The 16,074-nt window shown below is 42.1% G+C and overlaps 2 protein-coding genes across 4 annotated transcripts in view; one reads left to right on the plus strand and one right to left on the minus strand.

The window, feature by feature from the left end:
• Positions 1 to 402: 402 nt before the first annotated feature.
• Positions 403 to 12,193, plus strand: CABYR (calcium binding tyrosine phosphorylation regulated). 2 transcript variants are annotated; one of them, XM_048508133.1, is made up of 6 exons: positions 403 to 435; positions 2,938 to 3,121; positions 3,298 to 3,351; positions 6,524 to 6,811; positions 9,303 to 9,938; positions 12,078 to 12,193. In XM_048508133.1, the coding sequence occupies exons 2-5, from the start codon at positions 2,971 to 2,973 to the stop codon at positions 9,929 to 9,931; spliced, it is 1,122 nt and encodes a 373-aa protein (XP_048364090.1). In that variant the 5' UTR covers positions 403 to 435; positions 2,938 to 2,970; the 3' UTR covers positions 9,932 to 9,938; positions 12,078 to 12,193. The 2 variants fall into 2 exon arrangements, with proteins under 2 accessions (XP_048364090.1, XP_048364088.1); XM_048508131.1 differs by lacking the exon at positions 403 to 435 and adding an exon at positions 460 to 566.
• Positions 12,194 to 14,231: 2,038 nt separating this feature from the next.
• OSBPL1A (oxysterol binding protein like 1A) overlaps positions 14,232 to 16,074 on the minus strand; it is an 89,885-nt gene continuing 88,042 nt past the window's right edge. For both annotated transcript variants that reach the window (XM_048507662.1, XM_048507661.1), the window contains one exon: positions 14,232 to 15,409. In XM_048507662.1, the coding sequence (XP_048363619.1) occupies positions 15,307 to 15,409 (103 nt within the window). In that variant the 3' untranslated portion in view covers positions 14,232 to 15,306. The remainder of the gene's footprint in view (positions 15,410 to 16,074) is intronic.

A 16,074-nucleotide genomic window follows, 5' to 3' on the forward strand; every position in this document is an offset into this window, starting at 1 on the left:
ATACACCTCTGAAGACGCCAGCCACAGATGCAGGCAAAACGTTAGGAACAAGATCCACCAGACCACGGCCACACAGCCCGGAAAACCCACCACAACTAGTCCAGTATATTTTATCAGATGCTGTGAGATATAATTCCCTGCACACGAGAAAGGTCGTTGTGAATGCCAAGCAGCTGGTATTTCTTGTACTCGTTTGTGTGATCAGCATGGCCACAAGCCAGTCCAAGTTAAACTCTCTTATCTCTAGGCGACGGTAAAGATGAAAAATGCACTCCTTTCCCATTTAAAATAATTCGATGCTGCCTTTTTAAAAGCATGGATCGCACGCTATTCCACAATACTGGACAGGCATGCCTTTGTTCTGAGCGGCCACGCCCCCTTTCTTTGCTACCGGCCCCTCCTGCAGTATAGCCCGGGCTTTGTGATTTCATCAATGTAAGCATTCTAGCCCCGCCCACCGCCACTCCTGGGACATAAAGGCGCTTCATGCCGCTCGGTCAATGCAGAGGAGGCTCCGGCAAGGGGCGAGGAAAGAGCCTTGACGCAGCCTGCTTGTTAAAGGAAAGGTTGGGACTCTTTCAGAGCGGTGGCAATTCGGATAGGCTGGAGCGTCGCCCCGTAGTCATGGCTAGAAAGTGTTGGGTGATAGATGAAGGGTAACGGGAGAGGAGTCTCCCTGTCCCTTGGTGACAACTGTTGTGAAAGGGTCTAGGGACTTGGGATCGCAAGCTGGGACAAAATGCTGAAATGGCATGGCGCCTAAGTGCAGGGGGGTTCCAGGCAGCACAGAGTGAAGGCCCCCCTTCCTATTTCTTATTGGCAGATTGTCACCTGTCTCTGACCCGGGAGAATCTGGTGGGGGGGATGGGAAGAGATGCTTACATGGTACTTGAAAATGATCACAATCCCTTGTCAACAGGCTGCTTCTAGGAGAAGGTATTTCAAACTTTCAACTAGTTTAATAAATCACGGTGTTCCAGAAATAAGTGTGGGATTTGGTTTAATGAGCAAAAATATAGTGAAGGAGTTTTATGTGCTGTGGCCACCGAGGATTTAGTCACTTAGAAAAGCAAACTGTTTACAAATGTGTGTTGTACTGAGATGAAAGGGCACTCAGAGGCTATTGCTGCAGTCATTAAGTCTGCAATCATTAAGGTGAAATCTTATCCTTAATATCGTAAAAGAATCTTCAACAAAATGTACAAATATAGAATCTAATCACAATGTTAGGAAACCCAGACTAATGGATGGGTGCGTTAGATCAGTCAAAGCTTCAATGCCGCTGTAGATAAATAGTTCCCAAACATCTTCTGCTTGCCTTATTTCAAGACTTCAGATTCTTCCATCGGTTAGCAAGTCCCAAATTCTTAATTTTGCATTAATGTTCTGGATTTTTCATTCTTTGAACTGCTCACTGACAAGTGAAATCTTAAACAGAATTACACCCTCCTCAGTCCATTGACTTCAGTGGATTTAGAAGGGTGTAACCAAGGGTGGAGTTAGTGATTCTGGGGTCCTAGACCAAAGTTAAGTGATGCTCAAAATCTTATAACAAAGACTGTTACCGTATGTGTGACACATCAGAAGGAAAGCTGGATTAGATTTAGATGAAGGTGGAGTGAAAATTGATGAAAACAAACATGAACCATCTGAGATATGCAGTGGATACCACATAACTCACAGAAAATAGTGAACACTTGAAACAACTACTTTTGAAGGTTAAAGCAGAAAGGACTGATGCAGCACATCAAGAAGACAAAAGTAATGACTACTGAGGAATTACATAACTTTAAAGCTGATGTTGAAAAAAATCAAAATTGGTCAAGATTTTCTATATCTTGGCTGCATGGATCACCCAAAGGGAGACTGCAACAAGGAAATCAGAAGGAGATCTTTGAATCTATTTGAATATAATACTGCAACCACACTTAGTTTATTTCTTTTCCTAATGAGATACTTAAGTTCAAGTACTGGTTTTTGGAACACAAAACGAACAGAACATTCAAATTTTGCATACTCAATGTAAATTAAAATCAACATGCTAAATCAAATTGTGCTCTATTTAGGGCAGCAAAATTTCTTCTGAAAAAAATATCCACTTTTAATTTTGATGGAAAACCCCTATCGCTAAACCCATAGAAATAAATTAGTTTAGATTGCAGAATGGCATTATATTAGCACTATATGGCATTATATTAGCACTGTAAATCCAAAGTACACTCTCCCATCCTCAAAGTCAAGCTCATATGCCTGTGTTTTCTGGGTAGGTGGCTATAAGTGTTCTAGGGTGCCCCCCTAAGCACAAGAGTAAGTCAATGTGGGTCAGATTTAAGAGTGCCAGACTAGGCTGGATCTGGGAGGCACCAGGTCTGCACTCTGCCATGAAGTTATCTTGGGCCAATCACACAATCACAGACTATCTTACCTCACATAGTTGTGAGGATAAAATGGTGGCAAATAGAATGATGTAGTCTATTTAAAAACTCTTTTTCTCTGAAAGATCTAAGCAGAATTGTAACTTCATCCGCCACGTGCTGGTCCGTCTTTGTTCTAGAATGTTCCGTACTGCACTACCATCACTGCATGTGGAGCATTCTAGAACAAAGACGGTCCAGCACATGGTGGATGAAGTTACAATTCTGCTTAGATCTTTCAGTGGAAAAGAGTATACTTTGGGTACCCGTGAGGGAGAATGGCGGAGTATAATGGTGGATCATGAATGAAGCTAAGTGTAAATAAAAGAGCAGAAGGGGCACTCTTCATAATTTCACTGACTCAAGGGGTGTAACCGCTCAAGGTTCACTGATAGAAAGTGATCATAAAGACTTAATCTTGATGAGCGTTGAATGTAAAATTAACCCCAGGTGCAAAAGGAAATGACAAAAGTGTCATGTATTTTCTTCCCTTTCCCCCTCCCCCCCTTCCCCCCCCTTGCAGTTTGTGAAATTGCAGTTTCGTCTTCAGTTGGCAATGATGCATACTGGAAAGCCCAGGATGGTTGTTCCTTATGGCCTCAAGACTCTACTTGAGGGAGTGAGCAGAGCAGTTCTCAAAACCGGTCCTGGCAACATCACTGAGTTTGCTGCTTTCTATTTTAGGGAGCTGATAATTTTTCGAGAAGGTTTGCTTTTTCTTCTTTTTTCATGCTAAATATTGTTTCGCATTTGTACTTGTTAGGTTATTGGCAGCAGTGGAAACACCATCTTTGTAAATTGCTAGCAAATCTGCCCCTTGTATATGATTGAAATCTGGCATCATCAATTAATTTAATCAGCCTCCTCCAACTTTTCTTTCCAGATCACCCTAATTTGGACATTAAAGATCTGGTTAGAGAATTCCATCTCTCTAGAGGTAAGCTGTTAAAGATCTGATTGGTAAATGCTGACATATTTGAAGGATACTTGCTCCTACCATCTTGATGCTTTGCTTTGCTTTTCCCACTGGGGTGTCTCTTTGTCCTGCCTTCGCACAAGGACCTCTGAATCAGTCTGCAAAAATAAGTAAAACAGTAACCTGAAAGTCATCTGGAAATATCCTGTACAAAATGCCTTGTGCTTCACCAGACTGTTCTGGAAGCAGTAAAATCATTCCTGATCTTGATCAAGATCCTGCAGTGCTGAGGCAAGGATAATTTTGGCCACCTTTCCATGCCTCTTCAGTCTTCTGCAAAAGAAAGATTTGTCCCATTCTGCTTTTGTTATGAATTTTAGTTGTTTTGGATTCCATTATACTTGGTTCTAGATGATACTTTGATTAGATGATACTTTGATTAGATACTTTGATTGTATACCTGAAATTAAAAGCTTTCCATTTGTACTTCACATGTTTAGGTCATCTGTAAAGGGCAACTATGCTCAGTTAAAGGGGTGAAGACAGACTTCTTGAACTGCATGCCTCCAGATGTATCTGAAACTATACTGAGACAATATTTTAAAGAAAATTCCATTCCCCAATTTTTAATATATGCAGCCCTTACAAAATACACAACAATGGAAATTTAGCAATTTCACATTACCTCCTTGGGTTTTAACTGGTGAACAACTTGCTAATTTATCAGAATCGCACTCAGATATGATGCAAGTATTCTTTGCAGCTTGAAGACTATGGAGAAAAACTGACTTTCTAACAGGGTCTCCACAGTCTAGCCATGGTCAAGGAGGTGAATACAGTTTCTTTTTTTCCCCATTCCCTGCACAAAGTGCTTTATCTAGCCTTCTTTCTCAATTCTCCACAGCTCCTTTATTCCCACATCTTTCTTTTCCTTCTTCCCTGTTTTATATTCCCTGGGGTGAGCAGGGTGCACTCCTCCCTTGTACCACAAGAGGTCCTCAGAATTCCTTTAGTTTAGCTCCATGCTTTTTGGCGGAGAAGGTCTCCTTTTCGTCTGCCAAGATCCTTCCATTATACCCTTACACTAGAAAATCACAATGTTGAGATTTTCAAATCATTATGTTCTAGCCCTGTTCACAAAATACAGGTACAGAGAATGCACATATTGTACTGTCGAAAGCTTTTACGGGCGGATTCAACTTGCTGTGGTGGGTTTTCCGGGCTGTGTGGCCGTGGTCTGGTGGATCTTGTTCCTAACGTTTTGCCTATATCTGTGGCTGGCATCTTCAGAGGTGTATCACAGAGGGAAGTCTGTTACACACTGTGTCCAGTGAGAAGGGAATGTTTGAGTGGGGTATATATTGTCATATCACCAGGTGGGGAACCAATCATTAAGTGTTTGGGTGGAACTTGCTATGCAGGTGAAACATTAGGAACAAGATACACCAGACCATGGCCACACAGCCCGGAAAACCCACCACAACCAGAATGCACATACATTCTGCATGTTTGTTTACACATCTCTTTGTGAGAGCTAATGCACATTCAGTTAACAAATGAAACAAGGAATCCGTACCTTAATAAATATGTGGTTTTCAGTCACATATTTAGGTATATGTGTGTTGAATGTAACATGAAAGTTATTCATTGCATGTATAAAGAAAAATCAAGTGTACACTGCAAACCATTTGTACATGCATTCAATAGCTTGTTACAGACCACACCTCACCTACATGCCTTTGCCTGTTACAGTCACAAAGCAGGAAACTAAAATTTCTTTCCCTCTTCAGTCGCTTTCCCCCAAATACCTTTCACATGCAAACCTTCCTTGTGGAAATGAACTTAGCATGAGAGTTGGATGATCCTCTCCACATGTTACCCTTCCCCCCTTCCCATGTGTATGTGAATTTGTGGGACAGGTAATTTAAAAACTGCTGTTTTGTATCTACCAGACATAAAGTCCACAGGATAAGTATCTGGGGCTTAAGGAAACTGATGGTGGAACATCCGATTGGCCTTGAATACATATATTGAAAGAGAAAGGATTATGTCAGGGACAGACGTGCTGTGATGGTGGGAGATCTGTAAATGTCCCTTCCTGGTGCCATTCTAAAATGAAATGCCCACATGGGAACTTGATTAAACTTGGGTCTGAAGGCAGAGCAGTCCTTCCCCTTCACATGGTTCTGGCAATCATTAGCAATGGAAGAGGGTAAATTTTATACAGAAGGTTCCTTTTTTCTCTTCCAAGGCTAATAACTGGCCAAGGGTGGGGCTTGGGGTCTGTTTCAGTCAGAAAAACTGTTGGAGGAAGGGTTAGGTTCTCCTTTCACTCTTCTCCCCTTGTGGCCCTAATCTGATTTGCAACCTAACATGGCTGCTATTTCCCTTTTAAATTGCCGGGACTTCCCAGCACCATCTTTAATTTGGCCTACAGTTGCCTTTGGAAGGTGTTGGAAGCCAAAAATATGCCAAAACTGACAGTAGATTTTTCTGTAATGAACTGATTTAAATAGAAAGTGGATAATGTTATTTAGTCAATAATGGGTTAGTTTTGCTGTCTTGCACTTAACACTTTCCTGTTCTGTACTGGAGAAAGCGGTTGCAGAAAAGGGTGTACCGCATATAATCTCTGGTTGCATCTCCATGGTGAGTTACACACACTTAATTTGTGGGCAGCCATTACAGAAAATGTGTCTGTCCAGTTACCACAGTTGCAGCTTGACAAGGGAGGTCTCAGTGATGAGATTCTAGACAAAAGTCCAGGCTGGGACTCCAGAGGAACTGCCACCCTATCACTATCCCCACCCACTGGGGCCAAGCAAGGGGCAGCTCTTGCCCCATGCAAGGTGGGGTGGAAGCCACTGTCTGCAGCAAGCTGCTTGTTCCCCAGATGAGGTGGGTGCAAGTGGATGGTGGAACCCTGGTCCTCTTCTTTTCTACAGCTTCCCCTGTTGCCCATTGGCAACCTGCCCCTTGAGATTGTAGGTAGCCATTTTGTGGCACTTGGATCTGAGGAACCATTTCTATTTTCACAAGCAAGCCATAGCCATAGATCAGCTGGTTTCTTTCATAGGCAAAGGATTAGAACATGAAACTTCCAAAGCTGATCTGGAGGAAACCCAGAGGTTTTAAGCAACAATCTGTTTTTCTTGACCTGCTTTTAACTTCCTTTGTACTAACTCTCTTGCAGTAGAAGGATGGGCTGAAGCAGCCCGAGGCCACTCCAAAAGGGCAGATATGGGTGATGCATATAGGCCAGACTTGGATGGAACAGGTCCAGAGGAACCAAAACGGAAGGAGAAATCGACTGACACCGAGGAGGACCAAATCAATGAAGAACCTGCCCGTGAACTGAGCACCAAGACTACCCAATACCCATCAAACCATGATGACCTTTTGGATAAGACTGGGGATGAGAAGGCACATGAACTTGCCTATGTCCCAGCTGATCCTGCCCAGCTAGCGGCACAGATGCTAGGTAACACTGATTCTGTTGCTTATGAGGCTGAATTGAAGGATGTGGCTATTTCTGTGCAGGCCCTTCCTACGCTATCCTCCAGTTCAGAGGATGTTGCGGCTGCACCAGCAGAAACTGCTGCTGAAGAAGAACCACCTGCTCCAGAAGCCGCCCCTGCAAGCTTCTGCACTGTCAGTCATGGTTGAACTAGCCACTCAGAGTCAGACCTCCATCCTTGAGGTAGTAGCTACTCTGGGCAGTCAGGCTGAGCTACCACCTGCAGACCTAGTTGAAGACACTTCCCCAGATCCCTCGCAGGAAGAACCACCACCCCGGGCACCACCACCTCCTCTAGATAAAGACCCTTTGCAGGCTGAATCTTGTCCAAGTGACTCTGAGGTCACATCAGACCTACATCTCACACCTGAGGGTGTCGAGGATCCTGATGCTGGAGGAGAGGGCCCACCTTACGTAGAGCAGTTTCCACAGCAAATAGTAATTCCTTTCATAGACAGTGTAGCATGTCTTTTAGATTCACTAACTGTGGCACTAAATGCAGGTCAGTTTGCATGTACTAGTATTCTAGATTCATCTGCAGATGATGCAGAGTGTGACCATGGCAACATGGATACTTCAGAGCAACTGACACCATCCGACCCAGGTTTTATTATGTCAGGTAAGACAGTCGAGATATTTTTGAATCCTGCCTGTGCTGTATTGTGATCATAGTGTAGTTCCATAACGACCCAACTGTTCCATCTCCTCAAATGTGCTTGTGCTGACTGGAGCCCATCTGGAACCAGAAGGGCTTATGCCAGCAGACCTGCTTGAGGACTGGAGCCATAGTTATTTAAATGCAAGTACTCATGGAAATGCTGAGCTTAATAATTGGTCATTCTTACTGACAGTGTCTTCAGCACTTGCCTGGCTGGAATGGGCATGTGTGGAATTTCCCCCTGAGGGTTGCTCCCAGATGTGTGGCTGATTGTGAGCAAGCCACATAACAAGCCTTACTTGAGTGTTGTCTGGCCCAGTTTCTTACTGAAACTTTTAGGTTCTGTGTATTTTTTTTCTTGTTGGTGGGGCAAGACGACACTTAGGAGAGGAGTTGTGATGAGCCATTCATTTTGGCTTTTCTGGAAACAGTTATTAGCCTTTCTCACAGTAGGCCATGCATCTTGAATCAGAATTGCATACTTGCTCATGCCAGCTAGGAGAGTGTTGTGTGGGGCTGTAACTTAACTTTAAAAAACACAAACACAAGCTATCTAGAATTTCAGACATGGCATTAATATGGGTTTTTGCATTTCAAAGAAATGGTGGTGGTTGCCTGCGTTGTCCCCTTTAAGTTCAGGCCCCTGAAGATGGTGTTCAGGAAGTGGACTAAGCACTTGTTGCTGAGGAGCACAGAGTCCTGCTCTGCCAGAGGCCTGGTGTGCTTTCATGATGTGGTGCCACATTTGTTTTGCACCTCCTCTGTAACAAGTTTGTAGCCCACCCCTTGTTCTCATCTGGAGAAGCTCTTCTGTTGTCTCTTTCCCCAATAACTCCATCTAAATTTACCGTACTGTCTCCATATAACCCCTAGAGTCACTTCCTATTAGAGAGGTAGGTAGTTAAAATACGAAAGCATGTTGAATAAAAGATATAGAAGGAAAAATGTTATTCAAAAGATATTGACACGACTGGGCAGGAGGAACAAAGTTGCAGCAGTAGAAGCAAGTCTTGTGGCCGAGGAAACATTTTCTGGATCTCATTTTTGCACAATAACTGTAAGTGAATCTTACTGGCCTAAATGTTATACATCCCAGTAGCACTGAAGGATAGAAGTATCCATCACAAGGCTTCTGGCATTGTAGCCCAACTCTAGCTATTCCATTTTATGCTTTGGATTTACTTCCAAGTTTTTAGAAGTCTGGTAATTGAGTCTTGGAAGCTATTCCCACCCCCCAAAGCCTAGAAAAACCTAACCTTTTCTGCCTGTCCTAGTTGTGGAGTCTCTTTGGGGGCTGAATCTCTCCCAGATGATGTATTTCTGTTTGTTTGGAGATTGCAAACTATGACTCTTCCATTGTGAGGGAAAAAAATCAGAACCATGCTATGTGATCTGCCAAACAGGTCATTAGAAAAGCATCTTTACAATCATAATTCCAGTTTTGCTGTCACTGCAGCAACACTGTTCTTGTCTTTTTCAGCCCTGCCAAGCTCTGCCCTTTTTCCTCTAAGAATTCTTTCTTTAACATGCTTTCTTGCAGCATTGAAATGTGGGTAAGGCAGTGCGATGTGACTGCAGTTTGCAGCTTCTAGATCAGGGGTAGGGAACCTGTGGCTCTCCAGATGTTCAGGAACTACAATTCCCATCAGCCCCTACCAGCATGGCCAATTGGCCATGCTGACAGAGGCTGATGGGAATTGTAGTTCCTGAACATCTGGAGAGCCGCAGGTTCCCTACCCCTGTTCTAGATGATGATCTTTCATGCCAGTAATTTTTCTTTACATTTTTATTTTATAGCAATGGCAACAAGCGAACCGGGACAACCACCACCATATTCTAATGTATGGACTCTGTATTGTCTAGCTGATTTGAAACAACAAGGTCGTAAGTCACCTCCAGCACCGCTTCCAACCATGGGAACTGGTGCTCCTGTTCCCCAAGCAACCCTATTTATATCTAGTGGTAAGGATCAACCACAATATCTACAGCCGCAGATGATACAACAAGGTCAGCCACCAAAAGCGTCCTCTCCAACTTATGTGATGATGGAAGATGGGAAGAAAGGAAATGCACCACCTTTCATTCTAGTGGGCTCTTCTGTTCAGAAAAACCAGGACTGGAAACCCATCCCTGGCCATACTGTCCTTACACAGCCTGACACTGGTGGTAAAGTGAGAAGGTTCGCTACAATACCCGTACCGGTTGCCAGGGCGGCAGATCCAAAAGTGGCCAATCCCAATTTTAACCCAGCACAGGATAACGGTCGACCTCCAACTCCAGTTTTTCTTTCAGTTGCCATACCACTGGAAGATGTCATGACTGGGAAGAAGGGCTCGGGAGCTGGAGATAAGGCACCGTTTGCAGGAAGCTATGGTATTGCTGGAGAGATAACATTTACCACTGCCTCAATTCGCAGAACAGAGTAGCGAGAAGGTGGGTAGATTAATTCATGCATGCTTATGATCAGGGATAAGAAACCCTGCTTTAAATAAAGGTTCAAGTGACTGCTCTTCGCAAACAGGTAATTCAGTAGCAGGTAACTCCTCGGAATTGTGCTCTCACAATGATAGTTTTCTGATTCTAAGGTTCTAAAGTTCAATGGAACACGTGCAATGGCCTTTTGTGCCTAAAAATGGTATTTGAAGATCAAAATGTTGGTGCTTTGAAACTGCCTGGTGATTCCAAAACCCACAGCTGTGCTCCGACTAACTACTTCTAGTGAGTCAAATGCAGCAAATAAGATAAAGACTGTTGCAGAGATCAGAGCTGCTTCCTAGATGTCCCCATTCATGGTATCCCCACCCCCACCTCACACTCCGCCCAGCAGAAGCACTGTTGTAAATTAGTGGGATGACAAGTCAATCACATCTCTTAATGTAACTGTAGGGTAATGAGCAAGGAGATTGAGTTGGTCTTGCCAGTTGAGAAATGGCAACACTTGGCCAACAATAGAGTTAAACTAGACCCTTCCCCAAGTCCAAGAAAGAAAGCTAGATTATAACTCAAAAATTTTCAGTCCAGTCAGGAATTCTGGGGAACCATTTCCATTTGAGAACCCTGACTCCATTTCAGTCAAACCAGAATGTAAAACAAGTGCATTGTGGGACTAGCTTTTTGCAGCCCCAGACCTGATCCTCTGAGGTCTACTACTGTTGTACAATTGCACCATTGTGTAGACTGTGGAGTGGAAAGCTGCTAATCTTGTATAAAATTGGAGCAGTGTAGCAGGGGAGGAAGGATTTTTTTTAACCTGTTCCTCATCATGCTGTATAGCCAAGTTTGGAGAGGGGAGACTGGGCATGTATTCCCCCAACCCAGCATACGAAAAAGCTTTGCATCCCTCTGGGGAGTGTGTGGCTGAGACTGGCGGAAATGCTTGTAATCCTGTTTGATTACTCCCAGACCATTTTAGCTTCAAAAGTGTCAAGAGTATTTAAAAATCTTGAATTTATGAATTAGTGTTGCAAGGGGTGAATTCCCCATCCCCAACTTCCCTCTCAATGCCTCTATAAACGGGTGGGCATTTGATTATAGGAACCTCCATTTTCATTGTGTTGTAACTAATGTTTGAATTGCCCTCATCATGCTTTTTTGTTTTCTTCTAATTGACAAATGCTGTCATTTACATGTATGAGTGGTCCTGATCCACCAACCCACAGTTAAGCATGAAACTATAATGTTTTCTGCTTAGGACTGATGATTGGCACTGCAGTGCTAAGAACTAACTCTCCTGGGAGTAAGCACCATTGAATAGACCTTAGCAGTCCTCTGAGCAGCCTTGCTTAGGATTGCTGACATAGTACTGATTAAAACAGCAGTCAAAGGCGGATTCCGCATGGGCCAAAAACAGTGGTGTGAAAGTGGTATGACCCATTTTCACACTGCTGTTTTTGGCCCATGTGGAATCCGCTAAAGTGCTGGGTTGCTACTGTATTTTTGTAGAACAGTACAAAGAATTCATAACAGCTGGGGAAGAAAACAGTCATACAGTTTTGAAACAACAAAGGTTGGGTTTAGTTAATGTAGACCACTTGGGCATGCAGAGATACTAGCAAGCTTATTTTTGCTTCTTTGAATCACAAACAGCAGCTTGTGTGATCCTTTTTCAAACAAGTCTTCTCAATGAATGTGTCAAACCGGCCCACCTATTAGCTCAAGTAGACAACTAACATAAAACCATGTACTAGTTGCTTCAATGTTACTTTCCTATTCATTTGCTCCTCTTACAATATTGTGGTTTTATTTACAGTAATAAAGGAAAGGAGCAGGTTCATTCGGCTCAGAGCAGGGTTATACAGTACATGATGCTTTGCATGTTATAATTGGAGCTCTTGATCCTTATTGTATCTAGTTAAAAGGAACAGGAATAGCAGAGTTCAGAAAGTTTTCAAACAGTGGAGAGCTCTTTAAAGTAGATAATACTGTGTGGTAGACTTATGGTATGACTGGGGTGCAAAGTAGCTCCTTATAACTATACATAAGAGTTGGGCTGTTTTGATGTTTGTAAAGGTTAAGTTTTAGTGAAGAGAAGACATTATTTAAATTTCACTGAAATGTGTTTTTCTCTTCCAGATTGAAAAGAGGTGCTCTCTGAATTTTACTCTACAATGGAACCTGCATCTTTAATAAGAAATTTATTACCTAATACAAGCAATAAATAAAGCAATGGCAACAATTTGAGTCAGAAAGAACTTTTCCTCAAAAATATTTTGTTGGTGTAATACTACCAACATGATGCAGTTGTTAGAAGCGGTACATTCTAACTTGGAGAATCAGGTTTTGATTCCCCTCTCCTCCACATGACCCACAAGCTATAATCTGGTGAACTAGGTTTGTTTCCCCATTCCTGCACATGAAGCCTGCTGGGTGACTTTGGACTAGTCACTTAAAACACTTAGTCCCACCCACCTCACAAGGTGTCTGTTGTGGAGAGAGGAAGGGAAGAAGTTTGTAAGCCACTTTGAGACTCCTTACAGTTGAGAACCGCTGGGTATACATAAAAAACCTTCTATTTTAATTAGTTATTTATATTTTAAACAGGGTATGCCAAATACTCTAGAGCTAGTGTGGTGTAATAGTTAGAGCTTTGGACAAGGATCTGGAAAAGCCAGGTTTTAACCCCAACTCAGTCGTACAAACTTACTTTGTGACCTTGGATCAGCCTAATCTATCTCACAAGGGTGTTGCGAGGATAAAATGAAGGGAAAAAAAATAAGTTACTTTGGGTTCCCTTGGGGAGAATGGTGGGGTATGAATGAAATCTTTATTTTAAAAAATCAGGGTTTTCTGTAAATCTTAAGCCAAAGTTTAAAATAGATTGATTGTGATTACCTAATTAATCTATCACCCTATGTATTCTTTCCTTGAAAGAATATAACTCTCAGCTAGAAATTAGATTTTGAACAATTTATCCGAAGGTCTTCAGCATTCAAAGTGAGAGGGATACCCATGCACCACTGTGAACCAAACACATCCAATTTTTACTTTTTGTAGCTGCAAGAATAAAAGCTCTAGCAGGCTTTCAGCAACGGAGGGACACTTTAAAAAGCTGCCTAGGAATGAAATAAAAGCAACAGCATGTTTTAATGTATCGAGGACAAGGAAGAAAACTCAGTTGGAATGGCTGCTGGAAACTGACAAGAACTTTTGAGTCCCCATTGAAGTGCCAGTACATTCTACATGCAGCTAAAGAACATGGATGCTAGTTTCTCCCATGTGTGAATCTTGATTAACACATACAAAAGTTATTTTTCTTCCCTCTGAGAGAAATGTTTGACACTGCAGAGAGAACTTCCTGGTACAGCCAGTGGCAGCAGTACAAAGCAACTTTCAACCAAAGTGCAGGGGAAAATTGTACTGATCCTCCCACCAGAGGTTTTCCTTCTCATTAATGGAGTGCTTTTTGTCTTGATCACCTCCAAATTAAAAAGGGAAGAATTCCCCTCCTCCATGAATAAAGTATATTTCCTAGCTGGAGAGTGGGGGAGAGAAGCAAGTCAAATCCCACTGCTTTGAGGAATGCAGTTTCCCCGGTTGCTTACTCTTCTCATGCTCTTCAGATATCTAAGAAAACTGGACTGCATGAAGTTCAAAGGGGATACCATTCCCTCTTGATCCCCAACATGACAAGATACATTTCACAGAACCCACCCTGTGAAGAACTATGACAAACTAGAAAAGAAGGGAGCTGGGGGGGGGGGGGACATATTTAAGAATCAGTGTAGCTGGCTGACATAAAAAAGCCGGAACAGTTGTCTGAATGCAAAGCTAACATGATTTTTTTTTAAATTAAAAATTGTCCACTTCCAAGAAGTGATCCATAATATACTTGGACTTTGACAAGGTACCTCACCAAGGACGTCTGAGTTAGTCATGGGATAAGAGGACAAGCTTTCTTATGGATTAAAAATTGATTAAATGACAGGAAGCAAAGAGCAGGAATAATGGACAGTTCTCACAATGGAGGGAAGTAAACACTGGGGTCTCACAAGGATCTGTATTGGAGCAGGTACTATTTAATTTGTTCATAAATGATCTGGAACTAAGAGTGAGTTGGGTAGCAGCCAAGTTTGCAGATGACCCAGAATTATTCAGGATGGGTGCAGGAATGAATAGTAGATTTATTCTCTAGCACACACGAACAAATCACAGTATAGGAAGGATAATTCTTCAGCCATTTTGTAGAACTGTAGTTACATGCCGAGAATAAGAAATTCCAGCACAAGATCAGTTTTAAAGCCTTTATTCAATAGTAATTAAATTATTCAGTTAACACTATACTTCCAAACATCAATTAAATTATACAAGAAAAGCAAGCCTTATGGAATTTGCTCAGTTTTATACAAATATATAATTCCATAAAGTTTAAAGTACCCCAAAGAAAGGGGAAAATCTGCTGGATATGTTAGTCTCAGAGCTGCTTTACTGGTTTTGAAATGCACAAGACTTCCTTCCTTCCAGAGAGGTTGCCAGTGGAAACAAGTGCCCCAAGAACACTAGAATCCCTTTGCTTTGGGCCATTCCCCCACTCCACCCACCACTGAAAGTGCTAGGCATCACTCTCCTAGGGCATTGCAGACTTTAAAAAAATACTTCATCTTAGTTCAAATTAAACTTTGAAAATAACTTAAATGGCTCTTAATTCCTTAGAGATACAAGCATGGTCATAAAACATGGAAAAGCAAATTCAAAAACACTGCACTAAACATGGAATAGACACGGCTGAATAATGTTACCAGTTTACCCTATTTCAGATCTTGGGGTAAGAGGAAAAGGTGGTTGGTGCAGGGACAGTAACATTTCCAGACTCACTATCCATAATCCAGTATTTTATGAAGTAATGGAACATCACCTCCAGAAAGTTAGTAAAAGTCTTTCCAAAAGTGACCCGCTTCATGCCAAAGTAGTATTGCATTTAATGAATGTGCTTTTGGTCTTTGTCTCATAGAAATCTCAATCTTCCATTAAGTCACCACAGCTACCACTGACCTAAAGGCAAAGTGTTTCATTTCCAGGTGACCGAATATTTATTTTATTGCTTCCTTCAGAAAATGTGGCTAGGTCTCTCCCACGTTCAGCAGCCGTAATTGATTTTTGTAAGTATGTATGTATATATTACTTCATATAGATAAGAGTGATAAAAAGACTTCCTCCCAAAGGACAATCTTCAACCACCACAGTTGCTGCAGAAGCTGCTTAACAGTATATTCAGTTAGAAGTCAGTTTTAAGTACAGGAATGAGGGAAAACACTGAAAACTGATTAAGACTTGTTGGTGTTAGCCTCAGGCTTCCCAATGCATTTCAATAAATATCAGGCAAGTTCAAGTAGCTTCTGTCCCAGTAGTTTCCAGAGTAAATCCAGTCATGTCCACCAATGTAGGGATTAGGACCTTGATGAAACCACCTGAATGAGGGGGGAAAAGAGGCAAATGTTTAGAAAGAGCATATAGATTCCCTGCAAGAGATATGCAGAGTGCCACATACTAGACATTCTGCACCCTTATCATCTTTATCAAGTCTGTACTAAGGATGACTTAACTGAATCACTCCATTTCCACTAGTAAGTATTTTTGATTGTATCCAGTTGAAACAAATGGCAAAGAAACAGAAGGAGGATGGTGTTTAGTTTTCTTTGAAAGTAAAGAGGCAAAATGGTGTAGGTCTCATTTCAAGATGTTTATAACCAAGGAGGGCAGCAAATTTGGGAAGAAGCGTCTGAGTTGGTTCCCTCTCCAAAACTATCTGCTCTCTCACCTGGAGAACAGACTGCTCAGGAGAAGGTCAGGGGTCTGCTCTTGGGTGGTTCATCTCAGAATGGGCCCTTAATATTAGGACACTAGAATTTACAAAGGACATTGTCAGAATTTTTTTAAAAATGTATATTTACTATTCAGGTGAGCCTTTGCAGAGGTTGAACTGTAACAGCAAGGCATCACTATGTTTTTATTTTTACCCATCATGTCCTCCTCCAGTGAAGCATTCTTGCCACTGTAACCATGGGCAGATTCCTCACGGGCCAAAAACAGTGGCGTGAAAACGGTGTGAAAACATCATTTTAAACTATTTTAT

The sequence above is a fragment of the Sphaerodactylus townsendi genome, linkage group LG09 (assembly GCF_021028975.2).
Source record: "Sphaerodactylus townsendi isolate TG3544 linkage group LG09, MPM_Stown_v2.3, whole genome shotgun sequence".
Taxonomy (NCBI): Eukaryota; Metazoa; Chordata; class Lepidosauria; order Squamata; family Sphaerodactylidae; genus Sphaerodactylus; species Sphaerodactylus townsendi.